This window comes from Alosa alosa, chromosome 15 (assembly GCF_017589495.1).
Source record: "Alosa alosa isolate M-15738 ecotype Scorff River chromosome 15, AALO_Geno_1.1, whole genome shotgun sequence".
Taxonomy (NCBI): domain Eukaryota; kingdom Metazoa; phylum Chordata; class Actinopteri; order Clupeiformes; family Clupeidae; genus Alosa; species Alosa alosa.
In genome coordinates, this window is record NC_063203.1 from 12,845,503 (window position 1) to 12,869,502 (window position 24,000).

The window sequence follows — 24,000 nt, forward strand, 5'->3', positions numbered from 1 at the left end:
CCTCATGAATGTCATAAGCTCCTGCCAGGGCATTCACAAGCCCACAGCTTTGCCTTTACAAGTCAGGGTGTTGCTCACACCAGCCACTGTATGTCAGAGTTTGATCTGTCCTTTTCCATACAAGTCATGTTAACAGCGCCTGTGGAGACGGCCTGCTGTTGGTGACTCTATCATCACACGTGTAATGGATGCCATGTCCTGATTATGTCTGGACTTGAATGCCATTCTCACAAATCAGAGAGGGTGTCCAGGACTCTTCTGCCACTACATTTGTGAACTTTATCTTAAACATTCTTACTTTTCCTCTGTCTGCACCAGATACGGAAGTGTCTAGTATACGTCTTTAAAAGCGGTTTGATAGGATGGTTAATCTATCTTGTCAATATTATCTGGTTTCAGTTTTATAGGAAGAGATGCTCGAGGGACTTTTAACGATTGTGTATGTGTGTGTGTGTTAGTGTGTGTGTATGTGTGGTTGTTTGTGTGTATGTCTGTGTGTCTCATCGGTGTTTGTGTGTGTGTGTGTGTGTGTGCGTGTGTGTTTGTGTTGGAGCACCGCATATGTTTTGGGTGATAATCATCCCCACTTGTTTATCCTCTGTGTCTTATCACCAGCAGTTTGAGCTGATGTATTTCCATGGCACAGTTTAATTCGGCGCTGTAGTCACCCCAGACCCCTTGTCCACCCCCCTACCCCCCTCCTCCTCCCTACCCCCGCCATGATTCCCCAACACTTTCATCCAAGGCGATGATAATGGTGGAGTGCAAGCCAGAGCGCTTTAGTGAGATGGGCGCTTCAGTGACAGATGAGCTGTTTGTTCTTGGCTGGGGATATCTCCTCGAATCTGGGCAAAGGAGCGACAGATTACCGATGATGGATGCTCGGCGTTTGTGCTATCTCGGCACACGGCGTCAGGCAGTGCCCGCTGTAATAACCAGAGACTAAAGGTATGCACGTTACGGGATGCGCCGCCGACAGTCAGCAGTCTCTGGGAAAAGGCTACTGGATTGCAGCCATTCCGGGGGCTTGTTTGTTCCAATGAGCATCTCAGTGCAACTGCTGAATGCATCATGTTAGTGAACAGGATGGTGATAGCTGAGGTAGTGGGGGAAAGGGGGTGGGGGTGGGAAGGGGGTGTTAGAGAACATTAAGTGCTTACCAGCTCAAATGGCTTAGGAGATTCTCTTGTTACTGTGCAGAAGCCAAAGCGGGGGTTTTCTCTGGAGGCTTCCGATTGAGATGTTGTCAATATCGAGGGCGTCCACACTCTGTTTGACCAGCTGATGCCGTGGCCTGCTCGGATGCCTGCATGACCAGGCGACGACTTATGAAAATGTAAATTATACGAGGGCGTACACGAAGGAAGTCAATAATAAAAGATTAGGTGGAATGACTGTGGAGGATCGAGAGAGAGAGAGAGAGTGAGATAGAGAGAGAGGAAGAGAGAGAGAGAAGAAAGCATAGACTGTTTCTTGAACGATATGAGAAATGGAGACGGAGAGAGAAACAAACAGAATGAGAGAGAGATGGAAGGAAACAAAGAGAAGACAGGCAGATAGAGGTAGAGTGAGAGAGAGAGAGAGGGGGGTAGTGGATGGATGGCTTGACTCCAGAACTGTTTATTGAACAAAATGGGCAGATAATTATAAAAGGCTAGACTGGCACTGTCAGCTCTTTATACACTGCAGATTCCATTTGAGGCAGGAGCCAAACAACTGGACTCAGCTGTCTGCGAAGGAGAGAATGAGAAACAGTAAAAGGGACAGATCCAGAGAGAGAGAGAGAGGAAGAAATGGAGAGAGAGAGGGGGGCGACAGAGATGCGGAGGGAGAGCAGTGCTCTTTCTCTCATGCATATTTGCAGCTCGTTTGCCCCCCTCTCCTGCCCGTGTCGTTCCCAGTTCCAGGGCATTTGAATCACTGTCAGCCACCTCTGCACATGATTGGGCTGGTCAGCCGCACTTTCAGGCCAAATAAATGCTTTCAGGTGGGCAGCCTGTCCCCAGGGATGGGAGCCAATGTCAGGGGACGACACAGATTGGTATTGTCACCTGTGAAGGACTGTCTTGCCACTATCTTTGGAATAGTTGGAATTATTTAGGGAGTTATTTAGGCTTTTTGAGGCATTTCAGAGTTGCAACAAAAGGGGGTTGAGCTCACCTTCAGGCAAGCCAGCCTATTCTGTTTCAGTGTGACACAATGGAATGCAAAACAGGAAATGATTGACACTGGACTTGCATCCGAGGCAAGGATTAACCCCAGTCTTGGATGATAACGCAGTGAAAGGAGATCATCATCTTTTTTTCCCTTTTTCGGGGAGGGCAGGGGTAGAAAAATTCAAATCAGTCCAAAAAGGGCTAGGCTTAATCTCTCCCTGGGAAACTAGCCTACTGAGTTCAAAGACTCGATACAAATCATATCCAACAGCACATAACCACCACCCCCCCTCCTCCACACACACACACAACAAAAGGCAAAAAAAAAAGAAAACATGGGATAAAGGAGGATAAGCCGTTGAAAGGTGAAAGCATATGTTACCACCTGGCCGCTTCGCTCTCCAACGATCACACGAACGACGAAGGAGGGCCAGGACACGCCCCGTCCTGAACCTTGATGATGGCATGTAATAGCGAGTGCCCAGGTGCCTGGGCATACCACCGAGCGAGCGCAGCACAATGCCAGACAGGTGGTGGTATGAGGCAAGGGCAGTGGTGCGCCACCCTACCCCACCTCTCTCTCTCTCTCTCTCTCTCTCTCTCTGGTAATGAGAACTGGTGCCAACTGGTCCTCCATCTGGTGCCACTGCTGAGTGCCCCGAGCCATTAAATCTCCCTCTCCTGAGACGCGGGCAGAGGAGAGGACCTTGTAGAGGAAGTCCTCCATTTGGCAGTCCTTTGAGGACCCAGGGTCTTTTGTTGTTGCTTTTTTACCCTCTTCCTCATCCTCATCCTCCTCCTCCATCTCCCTCTTCCTCCTCTTCCACTCATTCTTCTTCTCTTCCTCTCTGAATCCCCCCCTCCTGCCCGTCTTTGAATCCCGTCTGGATTTGGTATTTTTCGCGCTGCTGCCCGTTTTGGCTTTGACCTTTGTCTAGAGTTGATGATTGTATTTTGTACTCATTAAAAAGTGACGGGGCCATGAATAGAAATGGTAATGGGGTCCTTGATGGACACACACACTGCCCTAGCTATTGCATTTGCACTACATACCAATATGACAATTGTAACAGATGGATTTGTGTTGTTACATCAAATGAATTTTAATATTTCAATGAAATTTATGTAATCCGCTCACAAACAAAGTTTAGGTTTGTTTTTTTCCCCATACCGCACTCAGGCCTGTTCAAAGCCTGCTTTGGATGGAAATTAACATTTTGAAGCTGTCCTGCAGTCATATTGTCGTGGGCCCCAGCCCTCAGTGTAAATCCATTTAAACGGCACTCCTGAAGCAACATCACATATGCAGCTGAACAGGCTATGCAAGCTGTAGCAAATCACTTTAATAGACAATCATAGCAACTACAGCAATTTGTTGACATTAGTTTTCACATTACCATTAAGTGTGCATAAATTGATCATCATAATGCGATGGATGCATTTGCTGGATGGTTCCATGAAGAGTTTAAAGCTTAACCTCCACATTCTCTGACTAACCTACGCACGCACCCAGCCTGCCGTAGGGCTTATGAATATGCAGTCAGACAGCACTCTTGTGTAAACACAGTTTGTCTTCTCCACGTGTATTTGTGTGTGTGTGTGTGTGTGTGTGTGTGTGTGTGTGTGTGTGTGTGTGTGTATCTGCTGGTTTAAGGCGTGCGGCCACCAGGGGAATAAGGAGTCGATGCGCTGTGCTGGAAATTGAGTTATTGAGAACAACCTCTGTCAGTGCGAGATGTTAGAGAGAGAGAGAGAGAGAGAGAGGTGCAGTTGCCTTAGATTCTCCCCAACCCCCCCACACACACACACATCACCCTCTCCTCGACTCTGCCGTCTAAACGGCTGCCTTGTGCCAGCGCCCGCTGGGTGGGGCCGTGTCGTGATGAGCGTGGAGCCTCCAGACGCACCCGGGCGCCCCTAACGAGGGCCGTACCGCCGCCTTTGCCCTGGCTGACTGGCGCTCCTCCAAACCCGGTCAGACCCGAGCCGCATTGACCCAGCGGGATGTCTGTAAACCCCCCTACACACACACACGTCCGTCTGGCTGGCCACTTGAGGAGCTCCGACAACATGGCCCGCTCGCCTGGCACTGGCTGACACTAATAACTCAGGGTCTGTGTTTTCCTCCTCCAAATGCTCTCCACGTACTGTATGTATGTAGCATTGAGCCTCCGGCACCATCGCCATCGCATCGAAAACACATCGCAGTGTGCTTTGACGGCCCAGAGATGTCAGCTTATTTGTTGATCAAGGGGATTATGGGGAGGATGATCAGTGTGAGGGTGTATTGACACTCCTTGTGCACTTTTTCTAAGTGCCTTTTTAAGTACTTGCTCGTGTCAGCCAAAGGAAAGATTGCAAGGGAACACATACAGAGTTGTTCTAGGATACATGCATGAGACGTTTCAGAGGCTGGGACACTTAGGTCTGATGACAGCAGGTCTGTAGTAGGACCATCCTGGTTCTCATCATTCTTGCCATAGACGTCAATATGAGGCTTAGGTAGCGTTGTGGTCACTGAAGTCATAAAATAATTGTTTTTTTTTGTTTTTATTGAAGTTATTATTCAAGTTTGAACAAGGCAAACACACAACAGCAATGCTTTAAATGGAAAAAGTCATTAATAATGTTTATATTTACATTTGGACTGTCATAGATTATCTACTAGTTTCCCCAATTACAGAACAAATGAAAAGAAAAACAGACTACCTTTAAACTATAAAGTGACCTTAACCATAAAGTGATCATAACATGAAAGTGAGCAAATAGGTGCCCTTTGTCACTGATTCTGATTCCCACTTCTTACATATTTACATCTCCTTTGAGTGTATTGTGCAATGGTCAATATGTGCTGTGTTCATGTTCTGTGTTCCATCTATTTTGAGCATATGGTCATGGCTCATTCTTGAATTTCCCCTGGGGATCAATAAAGTATCTATCTATCTATCTATCTATGGCTACTACTTTGTGCCAAACATACATATTTCTCTTGAACAAAAGTCCTTTTGGTCTACATCTTTACTTCGTCATGGCATTGGCTATAAACATAATGAACGCTTGTGTACCCAAATGGTACTGTTTTGATATCTGACGGAGGATGTGTCTGAGACTCTTTAATTACTTCGCCCGCAAAACCAAATCGATGACAGAATCGATGCCGAGTTGACAAGGAGGTGGCTGGCGTCGCACAAGGTTTCAAAACAGTGTGCCAAACACCGCTCATTACAGGCGGATCCTCATTTCCTGTTCTCTCTCTCTCTCTCACTCATTCTCTCTTTATCGGTCTCTCTCTCTCTCTCTCTCTCTCTCTCTCTTCCCTTCGATCCATATGAGACCTACTCCCAGGATGAGCATACGATCTTTCACTTGACTCACACATTGTTTTCATTTGCTCTCATATTATTTCCACACACACACACACACACACACACACACACACACACACACACACACACACACACACACACACACACACACACACACACACACACACACACACACACACACACACGCGCGCGCGCGCGCATGCACATGCACGTGCAGTTCTTTGGTTCACATGCGTATGGGCCACCAAAATGGGCCAGGATGAAAGGTTTTTTTTCTTGACAGATTTGTTTGACTTTTAGTTATTTTTTATTCAGTGAACCCTCTGTGATGTGTGACTCTGTGAGTGAGTCCCGTGGGTCCCTCTCTCCCACATTGTTCTCCGTGGTGATAAGCCCAGCGCAGGTCGTCTCTCTCTCTTCCTCTCACTTCACTGTTTTTCACTCTTCTTCCTTCTTTCTCCCTTTAGGTCCCTCGCTCGAGACCTGTGTCGTTAGACCTGAATAAATCAGATTCATTAGGTATTCAAAGGGCCAATGATTCACGAGGAAAGAGGTGGTGGTGGTGGGTGTACCACAGAGATGTGTGTGTGTGTGTGTGTGTGTGTGTGTGTGTGTGTGTGTGTGTGTGTGTGTGTGTGTGTGTGGAGGGGGGATTGAATGTCCTCTCTTTCTCTCTCTCTCTCTCTCTACCATTTTTTCCCCTAAAACACTTATTGGTAGAACACTGGCAAGCTAGCTTCAATCGACTGTCCATTTACAACACTCTTGGACCCAATGAATCATGGCTTCTGTCGGCAAATGTGTTGGGTTTGCTACAACATGGTCTTGTCCAGGGTTCACTGGTCTGCTGGGAGACGAGTAAGCACACAGACAGCGGCTATAGGGGCAGCCGCGTCTGATAATAGCGTGCTGACGCACAATACTGTGTTCTCTCGGCGGAGCAAAGGCTTACCATAATTCTCGGAGCAGGAAATGTTTTGTTGTGTGCAGGCCATCATTTTTCATGACCATTATTATGTCCGCCTGAAATATAGAACGCCACATTTGCTGACACAAAGAGTCACGGCAGGAAATAAAATGCCACAGCCTGAGCTTATATCCCATCACACAAGAACCCCCTTTGATAAGCCACAAAGTTTGTACTTTGTTGGAAATGTGAACTCTCATTGCCAGATCAGGGTTTTCCTCTAGAAACAGAGGTCCTGTAATATATATATATATATATATATATACCAACAGACCTTTATAGAAATTCAGTGGCCATGGACTGAAGACATAGCCTAGCCTCTGTGTTGTAGCCTTGTTTAATATGACCTATTCTCTGATGAAATTGCAATAAGTAGCAAAAAGGGCATCTAGTTGCATTTATGCCCGAGTGCACTTCACATGGAGCCATCTGACCTTTTCAGGTATACTGGAGCCTCTCGTCTCACACAGCACAGCAGCCCCTAGCAGGGCGGGGGAAGCCATCATCACGCCCCTTGCTGGAGGCGTGCGCCTTGGTGTGGACTCTGTATGCATACATGCATGATCCTGGAGAGGAGGGAAAGAGAAAAGAGAAAGAAGTAGAGAACCCCAGAGGAAGGCCATCATTCTCTCTCTCTATCTCTCTCTCTGTCTCTCTCTCCTTCTCTCACTCCTCACCTCTTTCTCAGTACAGAGCTGTTTCCACCGTTTCTCACTAGTCAGTGACCTTCAGAGTGTGCGTTTGGCTTTCTTGCTCCTGCTCTGGCATCGTAGCTCATCAGCTATGAGCTTGGCTCTCTCACTGACACTATTAGTGACAGGCCTGGTCCACCACCAGTTTGTTCATTTTGTTCTCTACCTGCTCAATTCATCACTCAACTTGGGATAAGTGATTACGTATTAATGTATGCGACCCCGAAAAGAATATTAATGACCTGGACGATGAGTCAAAAGGTGCTTGAAGGTATGAATGTGAATGAAACGAATGAATTTGGAATTGTAATGCTAGTTGCAAAACAACCAGCAGAGAGCACACAGAGGCTTTGACACACATATGTTACATAGAAATGAATAGGGAAGATAAAAAAAAGGATGTATCAAATAAGGCTTGCCAATCATGCTCCTCAGTCTCTGTGTTTGACCCTGTGCCAGGCCGGGAAAGCGATGCTACATCCCTGGACCAGCAGGCTTCAGTATGGAGGATTATGGATTCTCAAAGCGAGGGAGCGGAAGGAGCTGCCACCGAGCTCTGCCGCCAAAACCAAGCTCTAACTCCTCTCGTGGTTTCCCTCCAACCGCCCAGCTCAGCGCAGCAGCCATCGCCTCAGCTTTAGCGCTAATAGCAGGCCGCTGACGGCTCCGCGGTGCGGTTCATACAGTACAGCTGTCCGTCACGGTGGTAGCTGTGAACGGTGGTAACAGGAAATCAAGCCAATCCTACCCAGCTCTATAAGTGCCCACTGTCTGTACTTTCCTTGTCTCAGATACTTTGTATTTCTGGCAATAGTGGGCACTCACTGTGCATTAGTTAAAAGACTACAATCTTTCAAGAATCTTGTCAAAATTGTCCAAATCTTGTCAAAATTGTATAGTAAGTATATATACTCTTTTGATCCCATGAGGGAAATTTGGTCTGCATTTATCTGAATCCGTGAATTAGTGAAAAACACAGTGAGGTGAAGCACACACTAATCCCGGCGCAGTGAGCTGCCTGCAACAACAGTGGTGCTCGGGGAGCAGTGAGGGGTTAGGTGCCTTGCTCAAGGGCACTTTAGCTGTGCCTACTGGTCGGGGTTCGAACCGGCAATCCTCCGGTTACAAGTCCGAAGTGCTAACCAGTAGGCCACGGCTGTTTGGTGTAAGGTGGCCATAACACGCTGACCTCTCAATCCGAGGTGCTGCAAGTCGCAGCTTCAAGTCCGGGCAGGTGCTTAGGTCAAACACAAGTTGCATTTACTAGACATGACAACTATTTAAACGGGAGTGTACCGTTTAACCTATGTACCTATGTTCCCCGCTTTGTATGGGACCGGGGAACATAGGACCCTTTTTTAAAACCCTAACCATAACCCTAACCCCGAGCGGGGAACATAGGACCCGGGGAACATAGTGATGACCCCATTTAAACCAGCAAGGTTTTCTGTTTGTCTGTCAGTCTGACAGTGTATGACAACAATCAATTTTGTGGTGTGATCCAAAGACTCATAAAGACAAATGGAGAGGGATGATACATAGAGTATGTGCAGCAAACCCTTGAGTTAAGTTAAGAGTTAAGACTTACATTTAGCCATAACATAAAACATAACTCATTTTAGTGTACTGTACTACACTTCCATGGTTACTGTAGCCTATATTTAGCAAAGATGAAACTGTAGCCTCAGGCAAGTGCAGAATTCAGCCTTGATTTGCGTTGAATGCAGCTGGGTCTTAACATGTTACTGGACCCCTAACCCCTGTGAACCGTTTACCCTCCTTCTCTATTAGGCTGTAATTGCCATGCATCGCTGGCTAATTACAATACTTTTCTGAAACAATGTGTCAGCCCTCCGGTTTTTTAATGGTGGAATTATTAGAGCCGAGGTTATTCAGCAGGCTCCCCCGCTGAGTCTTGCAAATCAAGCTATTCATTTAGCTGAGCGATTTGTACTTTCAGCCCTGTCTCCGATCATTATATATTTAGTGTAATATTTGCTTTAGTTGACTAAATAGACCATTTGATAATTAAACAATTATGTCAGTGATTTCTGGGGCCTAGGCGGCACAGGGGGCCCTTAAGAGCAGCTGACTTCGGGAACGGACGCGGGCCACATATGGGCCACATTGGGGGCAGACTAGGGCGACTGTCAGCAGCTGCTAGGGGGGTAATACAGAATTTGAAGACCTCCAACACAGAGCTTGAAGCATAAGCGGGTTCATTAAGTAATAAAACAAAAATTGGTTTCAGTGTTTAACATCTCCTAAAAGCACGACTGGAACGCAGTATGAAAGCGGTGGGAGGTGATTCTCAGAGGGAAAAAAAGTCATTTGTCTTTGTGACGTTTGCAATTGCTGTCAATTAAGACAAATAATACAAAATAATTAAAAAAACAGTCCTGTCAATAAAAAAAAAAACAATCTGCAGGATTAGGATTTTAAAATATATTTTATGAATATTCATTATTTTCTTAATCATCCAAATAAGAAATCTATATAAGCTTGATTTGGACAAATAGATTTGTTGTGCTATCACAAAAAGAACTCCATTACTGTTTTCATAACCAGTGCGATGTGCATGAATACAAATTATTATTATAAATTCTCCCTGACAAAACCCTTATCCTTAAACATGAACACAAACGCCCGTTTGCCCATATGCCTCATGCAGATTCATATTTGACCTTGCTCTTCCTGTCAACGCTGAGTCAGATTAGCAGTAGGGTAAGATATACCTCCACCCTGCCTAATTTATAGTCTGCGTGTCTGCACTCTGCAGGGCTTTCACGTCTACCTTGTCACAGAGCCTCTTCATGCTCAGGGTCACTAGGCTCTCCAGGCTTCTGGACGTTTGCCTCGTTTCTCAAATAATGTCAATCTAAAGCTATGAGTATTCTCCACATTGGATAATTCTGTCTTGTAAAATCTGATGTGTCGATGTTCAACTTCAGAGAGTCCCGCTTGTGAGGTCTTTCAGGTGACACACCTGCGTGGTTACGAATTTTGCCCCATGTTTGTTGTGGTTTTGTCCTCACTGTTTTTGTGCACATAAACAGGTTTTCCAAAAAGGGCTTTGCAAATTTGCCGATCGCTACCCAGCAGCTGTGTGAAACATTGATGCCATTCTTGACACGGCCCTTGTGGACTATCCAAACCATGCTGTAGCGGCTAGTATAAATTTGGCCCGAAGCTCTAGTTTAGCATGATTGCTTGGACCTAATTCACTGTGGGCCAGTTGCTGCCTACTGGGTGGTGTTTTTTTTTTTCGAGATGGGAGGTGGTGGGGAGGGCATGGTGGCGACTGTTGATCAGAGTGGTGCAGTGTGTGGCCAGACAGAGCAGCCGCTGAGAGAAAGACACCTCTGCAGCTTAAAAGGTTACAGCTTAGAGGCCAGAAATCAATTTAGGGAGTAACAGTGCTGAAGGTCGCCCCAACATCTGACACCACCGACTAGAGGAAAACACTGCAATGCTTGAGCAACATTTTCCATGTCAGTGGAGTATGAGAATTGTGTCTGGGGCAGCTGTGAGGTGACTGACAGGGTAAGGATGCAGGCCCATCGTTCACAGCATGGTCATACGTTGCTTTTCCACTGCATGGGATCTCCTCAACTCGCTTTGACTCTTCTTTTTTTGGTTTTCCAGCAAAAACTGGTACCTGGTACTATTTTTGGTATCACCTCCATTGAGGTTCCAACGGAGCTGAGGCAATACCAAAAGGTGACGTGTCCTTGATTTTCTCAGTTGTTGATATTGTGTGTCTCGTGCCATGCTAGTTTCCTTCTGCGTCGCTATGGCACCCAGCAACATTAGGGTACTTTTGCAGTGGAAAAGGAAAACCTGGTACTTAGGCTAAACCGAGTAGAGTTGAGGCGAGTCCAGCAGATTCATGCAGTGGAAAAGCGACTATATGCTCTTTTCAAGAAGTCAGTGTATGTGTGGTTTTAAAGGGTTTTAAGTTAAGTTATTAACTTAATTAAATGTGCTTAACTATTAACATGTGTTTATTGTAGGTTGTTAGCTAATGTTATTACGGCTCTTCATAGTGCTGCAGAATGCTCCATTCACTTGAATGGGCCTTCCCAAAGTTCGGCGGTCTGCTAATTCTGAATAACAGACCGTTGCTAAGTATAACAGACCGCTGTCAAGGAAAATGGGCTTTGTGCTTCTAAGTCAATTCTTTCATATCACTACGCAAGGATTGGAACTTCATTCAAAAGTGAAAGCAGACGGTTGATCAGCTGTGTTCTAAAGAATGTTTGATTCAAGGTCAGCGTGTGTTGTTGCGAACTATTTGTTTCTCAGCAAAAGCCATGATGAAACGGTAACAAATAGGCTATAGCCTAGGCTATGTAGGCTAAAGAGTCATATCGTGGGGAGTTTATTGTGTTGTTTTGGTAAGTAGCCGTGTAATTAGCGGGATAGTGTATAGAACGCCGGTCATTGTCGGGACATAGGTCCCTTCAGGGCGGAACAAGACCCCTCCGCTGCGCGTCGGGGTCCGGTTCGCCCTGTCGGGACCTAAACCTGCCCATCTCTAGCTTTGCTGTCTCCATCCTTTCTGTTTTTGTTGTTTGCAAAAAAATATATAGTAGGCCCTATTTATTGGTAACCAGCAACAAGTGCAATTTGTTAATCGCTGTCTCTCTCCTACCAACAAAAATGTGTTACGTTCCAAGTAGCAGTGCGCAATTCTGCTTCATTAAGTTGAACAAATACATTGGTCATGTAAATAGCCAGTTTATGGTCTACAGTGTAGAGTTGGTAAGTTATGGTAGGCCAACTTGGAGTGAAGGGGATTTCTTTGGCTCTTAGCCTGGCAGGTGCTGCGTGGACATAGCCTCTGGCCTAACACTGCAAGCGTCAATGAATCGTGCTCTCACGACAACCACGTCGTTAACTTAAATAGGCCTAGTAGGTTAACATCACTCTGAGTTCGCATTCAAGCAAAACGATGATTTGAATATATCTGTTTCTCTGGAAGGGCAAGGGGTAACAACAGGACAACACAGAGACAGGCCAGAATGCAGGACTAATGTTATGAGAGTATTACAGTAATATGGGATATTCTATGGGAAAATATTAAAACGTCAAGACAGCGGGGAAAAGTTAAAATGAAAAAGTTGAAACTTTTGAAAAACCAGGAAAAAGTTGGCATGTTAGGTATTTTTCGGTCCCTGTGATTATTTGTGAAATTGTGCAAACGGCCTTTTCAAGTCATTTGAGAAGGAGTGTAGCAAGCTCCCAAATTGACGCTTGTCTGATAAATTGAGTTTTGGATAATATTCAGCTTAGGCAGCTTTACAATGACTGAGGAAGCCTAGAGACGAGTCCATAGCAACAAGTTCATGTTTTGAATTTGTTATTACCCAGTGTGCTTTGTTGAATGGTCTCAATATTTTTTTGTTTTATTTCATGTGAATACTTACTAGAGGAGTAACTTATTTCAAGTAGGCTAATGCAGTTGCAGGAAGTGTGCATTTAGTTTCCATGCTTATTGTGTTTCCGCAACAATGTTAGTGAGTAAATCTACTGAAATGGCCACCATCTTGGTGAAGTGTGATGTGTAAGATCAGAAAGCAGAGGGTGAGTTAAATCCAATTATTTAAGTCGATGTGTTTTCATAGCGCTTTATAACGTGGGCGGAAGATGTCGACAATTGGCCGGGAAGGGTTATGTCTTTTTTGTGAAGGCTGCTGTAGGGCCGTTGACAATTTTCTTGCAGGCAGGGGAGGGTCATGCGACTTTTGATTGAAGCACTCAAAATCCCTCTGGCGACCCCGTGTATATATAACGAACGGTCCCTAACATCAAACAAAAAAAGCTACTGGCAGGTATAACCACACTAAAAATCCCTCTGAATTGATGTGTAATATAGTCTAGTTTTCATAAATAATCACATTTACCATTTTTCATCTATTTACCACCTGAAGGTTGTCTTCACATCCATGAGGTCAGAGCACGTGCCAAGAGGCAATTCCACTCTGTTTAATTGACATTTTTAGTTAATGACACGCAATTAGACAAATGAGTGACTGAACCATCGGATGGAATCAAATGGGCCCGCAATAGATCTGGCTTTTTGAAAGCCAGCCCATTCCATTTGTGTGGTCGCATTAGCCGTCTGTCTGTGATGTCTCCGGTGTAGCCGCCCTAGCCAGAGGTGAGCGGGGAGGGTATGCTGACAGCCCTCTGTTTCTCCCAGGAGACTTGCAGATAAGGACTCGAGAAGGTTGAATCCTCCATTAACTTAAAGCGAGGTATCCTATCCCTCATCTGCATGCGCGGTGCTTCCACCAATGCGAAAGGGACACAGAGTTTAATGTCAAAGTAATTTTCCGTATTCCACTGGCTTGCCGCAGAAAAAAAAAGAGAAAAGTGACGCCCTGAAAAGTGATCACTGCACAGGCCAGACGAGGCTGCACTGTCAATATGATGTGTGTTGGCATTTCCGCCAAAGCGATTGATATTAATCGTCGAGAATGTCGGTGCTTTTTTTTTCTTTTTCCTTTTTTTGGCGAAGGTTTTAGCATTCATTGGCATTGGATGAAAAGGCCAGTGAGTTGTGATGCATCTGCTGATTTACCCCTACGCAGGTACACGACCGTCTGTTGTTTGCATGTATGCCCGTTTAATGTAGACAGCCTGAGACACTCATCGTTTTCATGTAAGCTCCGCGAGGTAGATGACTCAGCCTCCGCTCTGCTGAATGAACACATTTGAAGAGGTCGACACAAACAAAGCGGTGGCATGCGAATGTCATTTCGCCTAATACTATTATGGGAATTACTAAGATCACCAATATCAAAAGGCAGGATCAAAGGTGTGATTGTTAAACTGCAGGAAGAAATAACGGGCGCGGAATCACTTGGAGTTACTCGGTGAACTGGCACGGCCCCTGCGGCAGCACACGGCGACAGAAGCCCACCCCGAAAACCATTTTCCAGTTGTAATTAGATTAAAATTACTGCAATTACATGTAGTTTTAACCTGTGGAGCTGAGTTAGTGGTGTTGCCAAAAGTGTTTTGCTTTGAGTTGCAGATGTTGGCGAATCTGCTTTTATTTTTTTGTATTAGGAAACCAAAACAAACAGGACAGAAATGGCTCATCTGTTTTTTCCACTTTGACATGCAAGCCAAATCTGAATTGCATCTATTAGAAAAAAAAAAAAACAGATCGGTTAGGCACAAAAAAAAATGCTACAGTGTATTGCAGTGGATGTGTTTATCATGAATGCCAGACATTTTCTCTAGAACATTCTGAAGCTCAGGGAAAGGAAAAAGGGGACAAAAAAGAGAGAAAAAAGTCCGCTTCAACCAGGGTTTACTGCTCCCACTTGTTTTTATTTTTCCGTGACGTTTCGGGTAATCACCCTTCTTCAGACGGAAAAATAAAAAATAAAAACAAGTGGTTGAAGCGGACTTTTTTTTTCTCTTTTTTGTCTGGTCGTTTGTTTGTCCTGCTCCCAGGTCAGACATTTGGATGTGCGGACTTCAAACTTACTCAAAGGAAAAAGGGGAGAAATAACAGACAAGCCTCAGGGATGAGTTGATGAGGGGCTTCTGACCCTGTTTATTGTGTCCAGTTCCCTGTGTCTAAAGCATCAGTCCACCAAGATAAACCCTTTACAGCACTTTAGCCATAGTGTTCAAGCCACTGACGGGCATCCACCCCTAAAGCCTGGTTAGAAATAGTAAGGCAACATCAAGCTGACTGCTCAAAGCTGTCAATGACTCACTCAGCGCCATAATGGGGACTGTCGAATAATCATTTCGCAGTTTACTACAAATGCCATTTATAATGACACTGGAAGCCCAGCGATTTACTTTGGCATTTAACATTTTATGTGTGTATGTTGTTTGTTGATAAGTATTTTTTTGCTCTTTTCTCTTAAGATTTTGGATGTTATTCCAAACTCTCACTCTTTCATGTGCAGTGTCCATTACAGTGGACAGATATTCAAACTTTTAAACCACATGATTTGTAATATTTACATACTGTAAAAGAATCACTTAAGACCCCCCTATATTGTTATATGATCATTATCTTCATTAATATTTACTACCCTGAGTCCCTGACATATAACATCATAACAAGATTATATAGCATCAAGCAAAGCAGTGCTAGCTTGTCATTTCCACTCTGCTCTTGCTCACTAAAGACGTATTTTTGTAAGAAGTTGATGCGTAATACATCAACTTCTTATCAAGACTATGTTTGGTAACAAGCTTAGTTACACTGGGTCTTTTGGTTTTGGAAGAAAGAAATAGGCTGAGGAGAAAAAGGTGAAACTGTGTTGCTAGATCCAGTCATCCAGAGGTAAAACACTGATAAATCTGATGAATACACTGTGCTTTTTAGCCAATTAGAGGAACCCTTTCCCCATGTTGGGAAACATGTTGGTAACCTGGTTGACGGAGGTCTGTCAGTGCTGGCGGAGCTGTGTACACTGCACCGATGGGAGTTACAGATGCTCATTCGGTCGGCTGGGTCTGCGGCCCTTATTACGCTAGATGTGACATGAGGGCATTTGGAAACACGTAGGTGTAAACCGTAGCAACGTGCCGAGCCCGGAGTAGTCTGAGTTTAGATGCTGACAGCACGCATTTTCCCTCGTTGCACTGACTGTTTTTACACACCGCCACCACCACTACCACCCACCTACTCCCTACCTGCCCCGAACTGCCTAGGGCGTCGCCACTTGCTTTACACCTCACCTCATTAATTGTTCAGTGCGATAAATTATTTACTCAGCCTTGGCCACAGGTACAGCGGGACAACATCCACCAGAGGTGTCACATCCTGGCCTCCAAGAACCTTGTTTTTATGGAGTCCTTCACCTGGCCTTGAAAAGTCACCACATTCAATCACACGGACCATACACCACCTCCACAGCAAACACAGTCGCTCTTTTTAAAAAAGAGCTAGTCAATGAATGGGATTTAATTCACTTTGCTTTTGGGGATAGCGAGTTGAGTCTGTGAGTTGTATGACATTTTCAATAGGTGTTGGAGATCACTGCTCTCACAAGCTCTGACCTGGTCCTGATACGCTATAAAAATAGTTTGTTAAAACCGTGAGTTGTAATGCACTATTTCCCTGTACTCCACTGTCCACAAATATAGACACTGGTAACTGAAGTAACACTTTATTTCGTAGTTTGCTAAGATAGATTACATAGAACACTAGATTGTCAGCCTGCGTTCATTAAAAATAGTCTTACTCTTGCTGGCACTTCTTCCTGAGAGCGGTGAAATGGCATCTTTCCATGCTGCATTTGAATGCAAGCCATATAGGCTTCCAATGTCACAAATACAGCAGAGAGAGAGAGGAGAGAAAGAGATAGAGAGAAAGAGAGAGAGAGAGAGAGAGAGATGGTCTCAGCACATTAAAGAATGCTGATTATGTACACTCCTTTATTCATACCACCAGAGTGTATTTCTCAGAGGTTTTGGTGTTGCTTAATTCTACAACATCAGAAACACATTTTAAAGTTTTTTTAAAGTAAATTTATCATCTTGTGCCCAGGGTATGTGGTGCCATACTTGTTAGTTTACAATTAGATTTAATAGGTTTGGGCATACTATTGTCTCATGTTTGCATACATAAGTAATCTCCCACATAGTTCTGTAGTGAATATGGCATGTGCAGTAGCTATCAAAGATCTTAGAGTGGAGTGCATAGCACTCTAGAATCTTTGGTACAGTAGGTATTGTGAGCATCCAGAAGATTCCATCATGATGTATACCTTAAACGACATGAATACTAAATCAGGAAACATATACTGCTGGACAAGTGTACTATTCACAGTTATTTTGATTTTATTGTTTTAAATTTAATTGATAAAACGTTTATAAAGGCTGAGATATGAAGGGATGGAATAAATAAGATTGCCTGAAACTGATGGACATGCACTATTCATATAATAATATGCCCGTTTAATGATAAATGTATCTTATTAATCAATCCTAAAACTCACATGCAGACTAAATAATGAGAAACTAAGGTAAATGTTAATTAATGAATGAAGTGGAAAGTGATAGGCATGGAATAATGCGAAGCATATTGTTACCCATCCTCGGATCTGACAGGCAATCGGAGTTGGAGGTCTGCTGGCCTAAGGCTCTGTTTGGACAGCTGCGGTCAGCTTGACGGCATTGCTTTCATGGTAGGGTGTCCGAGGGATGTTGGACAGCATCAGGAGGACGCTTGGCACTCTTCTCAGCTGGCAGCGGTTCAGCAAAGCATGAGAGGCTGCTGGCGAAGGTGTCTGGGCCACGCTGTGTTTTTATGCCTTGGAAAGTAGCAGTAGCCGTGCTGCATGCCCGGACTGTGGCCCACTTTCAAAGGCTTGGGTGTTAAGTCAGTCGGAGTTCACCTTCTCTCAGCTCGTCGGAGCCAGTCTTTGTCAGCTGGTGAATCTCAGCATGTCTTCGACCTTGCAGATACTTCATTCACAGTGGTGCTATTGTGACTGCTTTGTTCTCAATGACAAAAAGCCTACAGTGTATGAGAGGAGTGTCTGTGTGTGTGTGTGTGTGTGAATATGTGGGTGGTGAGGTAACATACCCAGGAGAGTGTAATTCCTGGGCCTTTATCAGTGAATAACGGAAGGTCACTGAGGTAAGATCCTAGTCAGATGGATTGCCTTTGATAACACCACATTCCAGCAGAGATACACATTGATACACTAGTAATACATTACCACCTACTGTAATACTACTAATTTATGTATTTATGAACTGTCATTAACAGTTCGGAAAATAATTGTTTGTAGGCTCAATATAATGTTGATTAGAGCTCTGGGAGGTTTGTTTACAACTATTTACTACCTAATTTCCTTCGTTCAGCAACTGAATAATACAAACATTTCCAAAAATGACATTGCTTTCCAAGTAAAGAAATAAGCATATACAGAGGAAGCTACAGTAAGTATGTGTAGAAAAACAGATATATCCTACCTAGATAACAGATCCATAACTTGTTTGCCGGGGGCATCCGCCAGCAGACCCTCCAGCAGCAGCCAGAATGCTAAAATTGCTCCCTGTCTGCCAGTGCACTGGGAGGGGTAGATATGTGCTTACAAACAGCCCATCTCCAAACAGCTGAGACCGTGTCAGCCTCGGAGGGCTCAGCACAGCGCTGTCTCCCGGCTCCTCAGCTTTGTTTTGCTTCTCAGATAGGATTTCTTTGTCTTTTAACTTACAGTTTGTGTCCAGAATATGATGAGTTGCTCTGTTACATGAGGTCAGTCACAGACAATTTGCCCCAGGGATGGTCTCTGTGTGGCAGAGAGACGGAGAGGGCGAGGGTAAGAAAAGAGAGAGGGAAAAAAGAGAGAGAGCGAAAGAGAGATACTGCTGTGACCTCTTGTTGCGTTTAGCAAATGGACAGTCTCTCTCTCTTCCCCGCTATCTCTATCTCTCTCTCTGGTCGAGAACAAACCTCTCTATGGTTGGTTAGACTAATGACCTGAGGGACTGCCCCCCCCCCATCCACATCCATTCACACTCCCCCCTCTTCCTCACCAGGAGGTAGAAAATAGGTCTGCCAGACAGAACGGATGTTCTCAGGTCCACCTCGGCCCAGCAGCGCTAAGGAGAACACATTCATGAACCACTACACCGTACATGCCAAGCTCATTGCTGGCCGAGTCTGTGCAGAACACTTTGACTGCCTTCATAGGCTGGGATTGAAGGGGACCACTCAAATTTCAAAAACATTTGCGATCTGCTCACAAAAAAAAAAAGCTTTGGTCAAAAGCTTACCACTGCTTCCTCCCGTGTGAATACATAACCACCGCACCGTTAGCCAGAAAATCACACCGCAGGGTTTAAATTACTGAGGTGATTTCGCAATTAACGATGCCCCCCACCCGCTGAATAAGTTCTGTGGCACAGGAATATTGCATTATTACAGCTGAAAAGTCTGTAAACGGAAACCTAAAAATAAATAAGAAATGCATAGTCTTATAATGGGATTTAAGGCTTATTTAGCCCTCGCAGGATAGACTCTATCCATTGGTATTCCTCTCATGAATTGGCAAACGTTTTCTGCTCTCAGCAAGGAGAATCTTATCATGGTGTCTGACTTTGTCAACACTATTAGATTTAGACACCATGGAGGAAGGCAAAGATTAATAACTTCCGTGTTGGGAGAAAATGGGAAGGAGGGGGTGAAGGCGTAAGAGAGATTAACGTGAGTCAAAAACAATGAATCTTCCATTAAACTGTTAAGTTCAACACCTATCCAGGATCCACGGTAGAATGCCAGTCCCATCACCTTTGGCGGGATGATATCTCTGTGTGTGTGTCTGTGTGTGTGTGTGTGTGTGTGTGTGTGTGTGTGTGTGCACACCAGGATAAAAAGCATATGACCTTTTTTGTCGATGTATCCTTAACTAACAAAAAAATCCCAGGGGATGTTGGTTTTAGTCTGAAAGTAGTTAGTAATCCAGGAGTAGTGCCAGTAATGCAGGAGATTTTACACTGAAAAGAATAACAAGACTGTATTAAATATAAAAGTTAAAAGCCCTATACACCAATCTGTAAATTTCAGATGCTTGATCCCCTGTTAGCTTTTTTTTTTTTTACATTCTTCTCCAAAAGGTTAAACTTAATTATGCGCTTGCCTTTGAGAAATGAGTTATACAGATGGTAATGGTTGAATTAAGGAAATGGCCATTACGTCAAGTGCAGTAAGGATAATCAGTGGGAAATAAATATATATATAGATGGAAGCAGATGTCGTCGCAGGTACATGTAATGCTATTCCATTAACTGTCCAAGGCAAAAGAACAACAGTGAAAGTTCACACACGTAGTCACAAATAATTGGAAGAAGCATTTAGTTTTTTTCTGAATGACAAAGTTTTTTACCTTCAAACTCATTGGATCTGTTGTTTCTCTCTTTTCCTCCCCCCCCCCCCCTCCCTCCACACCCATCTCCCGACTCCTACCTCTTTCTGCACTTCCCAGAGGCTGCAACGAAAAACAAAGTGAAAGGTGAGTTATCTTTTCTGTCTTTCCGCTGACGTGATTTATGTCGAACATGGGTCCTATTAAACAATGTCCAGATCTAGCCCTTGTTTTATCTCCAGCTGCAGGCTGTCAGACATTAACATACAGTAACATTATGGAAGCAGCCTGGCAACCCCTGGGATAGGTGATGAATTGGCCTTGGGGTTATCCATGAGATATACTGTATCCATGTCCACCGCTTATAGCTTTTTAAAAGATTACTACTGCCCGTGACCTTGTGTCATTGGGTAGCTTTTAAACGTTTTCAGTAGGTAGCCATTTGTTGCATTTTTAAAAAAAGGGGATAGATCCTCCTGTCCAAGTCTGCCCTCAAACTCCACAAACTAATCTTGTCCTAGACTGTGAGTGATTAACACACATGTACGGACATACAAGATATCACACACACACACACACACACACACACACACACACACACACACATGCTCACACAAACACACACACACACACAGACACACATCCAGCACAGGTGCGAGGTGAGAGACTCGACAGTGATGGACACAATGAGGACACACAAAATGGATGAGCCTGGCTAGTGGTTTTGGAGCTCCAGTGTGTTCTAATTAGGCTATGAGTAATTATGATGGCGCGTCAGCCATAGACTAATGGGAAATGGCATTCTCTCCATCCTCTTGCTTTGCTCAACTCTGTCCTTTGTTTAATTAGGATAAGAATGTGTTATCTAAATGTGTATATATAGAAACAGGATGCATATGGGGTTCTTATGTAATGTTCTGGTAGTGCTTGTATCCCACCTACTGTATATCACTCTTGTTTCAAGACCTCAATATACAGATATGCTCCGCCATGTTAATAAGGCCACACTCTGGATGCAATATTTTTTTTCCCATACTGGTCATATGCTCGTTTGGGGAATGGGAGCATATTTCTGCCCAGTTTCTTTAAGCCTGGACACACATACACCAGAGAGACACGGTAGTGGCAGATAATGAAACAAACATCACATTCGGCGATGACCCCCAGTTCTGTGACCCCGAGATGATAACCCAGGTCCCCCTCACCGCTCCTCTCCGGTTCCTCCATGAAATTGTGTCTTTAATGAAAGGAGAGAGCTTCTGGAGCTCACAGTCAGCACTAGGTGCCTCTGTGCACCACCAACATTTCAGAGATTTATCTGCTTAACCATAAGATAACAGTAGTCCAAAACACACACATATTCTTATTCCTATCTAAAGACTAATAAAAGAGATATGATCTTAAGAAAAAAAGATGCATAAATGATGTTATTACTTTTTTGTCATCTGATGATAATCGTTGTATGGACCACAATTTTCTATAGCAAATGTCAAATAAGCAATGTCAGATATTTTTAAAAATTGTTCTTGGGATAAATGAAATAGCATGATATTTTGTTATGCCCATTTAAACACAAAAAGTGAAGAATAGATCAAAAAAGGTTCTACTGGTCACAAAAGGATAAAGAAGAAAAAAAAAAAAAAAAACAAGACAATAACACTTCAGAAGTAACCATTTCAGGAGTGCCTTAAATGTTTAAAAGTGCAGCACCATTACAATTCTGCTGCTCTTCCTCTGGCCGATACATTTCTCCAGATGTTTTTTGTCACCATTGGTGCAATGGCCCTTTCTCTTATACGGGGAAAAAGCCACTTAAGGTCCTGTTTCTTTCTTTCGTTCTTTCTTTCTGCCTGTCTTTCTTTCTTAAGTTCTTTCTTCCATCCATGCTCTCTCTATCTCTCTCTCTCTTTCGCTCTTTCCAAGGCGGGAAGTACATTGCCAGTTCTGCTGACTGAACCCCCCTGTGGCGGTAATTTACAGGGGGAGAATAGTGCACTGTTCCACCATTAAAGGCAGTGGTGTTGGGCTGTGCATTGGTGCAGGGTAGTTCACTCTCCGTCACACACACACACACACACACACACACACACACACACACACACACACACACACACACACTCAGACATACACACACACACACACACACACACGCAATTTATTACCTGTTGTCCCTTGTATGGCTGCTCTTCTCAAAAACACGTCACGTACATGTCTGATGAGAGGCAGGTTATTGTGTGGTGCCACCACTGTTGTTACCACAGGAAGAGGTGTTATGGTGCTGCCTCTCTGTCTCAGCTGTGCCTGGGGGGGGTGGAAGCTCAGTGCATAATATGCCTGTAGCTCCAGTGATGGATGCACTCGGTTAGTGCAAGTTGTCCAGGCTGTCCAAACAGACGTTACTGGGGAACATTTTGATCGGATGTCACGGACCATTTTCAATAATCTAGCGTCTCCAGCTTTACCGCTTGGCAATTATAAATGCGGGGGCCCTTGTTGCCGAATGGCAGTTTGATGTGTACCACTGTAATGCCTGTAAGCATATCTCACACATTACAATTCATGCAAAAAACACTGTAGAGGCTATTTTGAAACATACCCCCCCCCCTCCCTTCCCAGGTTCATTTGTGTGCCTTTCTCCCCCTTTTTCCTCCTGAAGCTGAGATGAACCAAATCTATTTTTGACAAGTCATTAAGCTGGATTGATTTGCTATACAGTGGTCTTAGGCAACAGTAATCGACTGGTGGGGCTTAGCGTAATTACCTATGGATTTTCCTATATCTCTTCAAATTGAATTTCAAAAGACTGTCATAAAAGAACGTGGGGACAGTAAACAGCAAGGGCACCATTTTAAACCTGTCGCGTTTTTCAGGTGCACTCTGCAAACGAAAGAGGACTATTGTTGAGCAGCTGGCCTCTCCCAGGAGCCGTTAGTCAGAGCGCGCTAGCCGCCGCTGCCGTGTCCGATACGGACATGAACTATTAAGCTCACAAAAGCCATCACAGTACATTACCCTCCTGAAAGGTCAATGATCGCCATTATATATCAGATGACTAGGTCGAAATTAGCGTGATGCATTTGATGTTTAGATTAGCCAGGTTTGCTTTATCACATTGGGGAGAAATAGCATAAAATCAACATCAAAACAGGAGAGGCTGACAGGGTATACCTAGGAAAATGGGTCAGATCAACTCCTGCCGCGTGCTAATGCTGTGATAAGGCTTGAAACTCCGTATCATAATCTGCCACAATCTTAACTGTTGTAATTGTTGATAAATTCACTGTCTGCCTCTCAGTATCGTCTTTGGACTTTAACTTTGTACAAATTGCACTTAGCTTTGTAAATTATCTTTTATGTACACTGATCTGACTCTCGGCCAAATCTGTGGGTCATTGGGTGTCACTTGCCTCTCTCCTTACCTTTAGGTCAATTTGGATCGAGGAGTCTGCCAAGTGACTCTCTTAATGCAAATGTTATGGGCATTTAAATCCAAGAAAAACCCCAAAGCTCTTTTCAGATCTAAGCTTGCATGGTACCAGAGGCATTGAGCGTGGTGGTGGGTACCTCTTGTGACCCCCATCGGAGATGAGATGTGGCCTTTGGAAGGTGTGCCGCGGGGGTGTGTGTGTGGGGGTTGAGGTGTTAGGGGGTATTTGGGGATGAGAGACAGGCAGCTGAGTGCCATGAACCAGAATTTTTAAGGAGCGTCAGAGCGCAATTGGATTTAGCAAGAGTCCTTTAATCCGGCCCCGATGCTTGAGAAGCCTCAGCCACGGAGTCATGAACAAGCACATCCCAGTGGCAGATCCTGCTCAGCAAATGCCTCCTGGACTGGTGTGTGTGTGTGTGTGTGTGTGTGTGTGTAGGGGTGGGGGGATGGTGGGGGGAGCTTTCCATCTTAAATATGGACTTTGGCCATTGTCTGTCTCAAAGTGTCCTGAAAATGATTCCACATACGTGGACTCCAGGGATGCCGTGAGCAACCCATTCTCTCCCAGGTTG

General features: G+C 44.4%; 1 protein-coding gene across 5 annotated transcripts in view; it reads left to right on the forward strand.

The window, feature by feature from the left end:
* Nucleotides 1-24,000, forward strand: part of cadm2b (cell adhesion molecule 2b) — a 140,110-nt gene that overhangs the window by 72,876 nt on the left and 43,234 nt on the right. For all 5 annotated transcript variants that reach the window (XM_048264860.1, XM_048264863.1, XM_048264861.1 and 2 more), the window contains exon 2: nucleotides 20,119-20,145. In XM_048264860.1, the coding sequence (XP_048120817.1) occupies nucleotides 20,119-20,145 (27 nt within the window). The remainder of the gene's footprint in view (nucleotides 1-20,118; nucleotides 20,146-24,000) is intronic.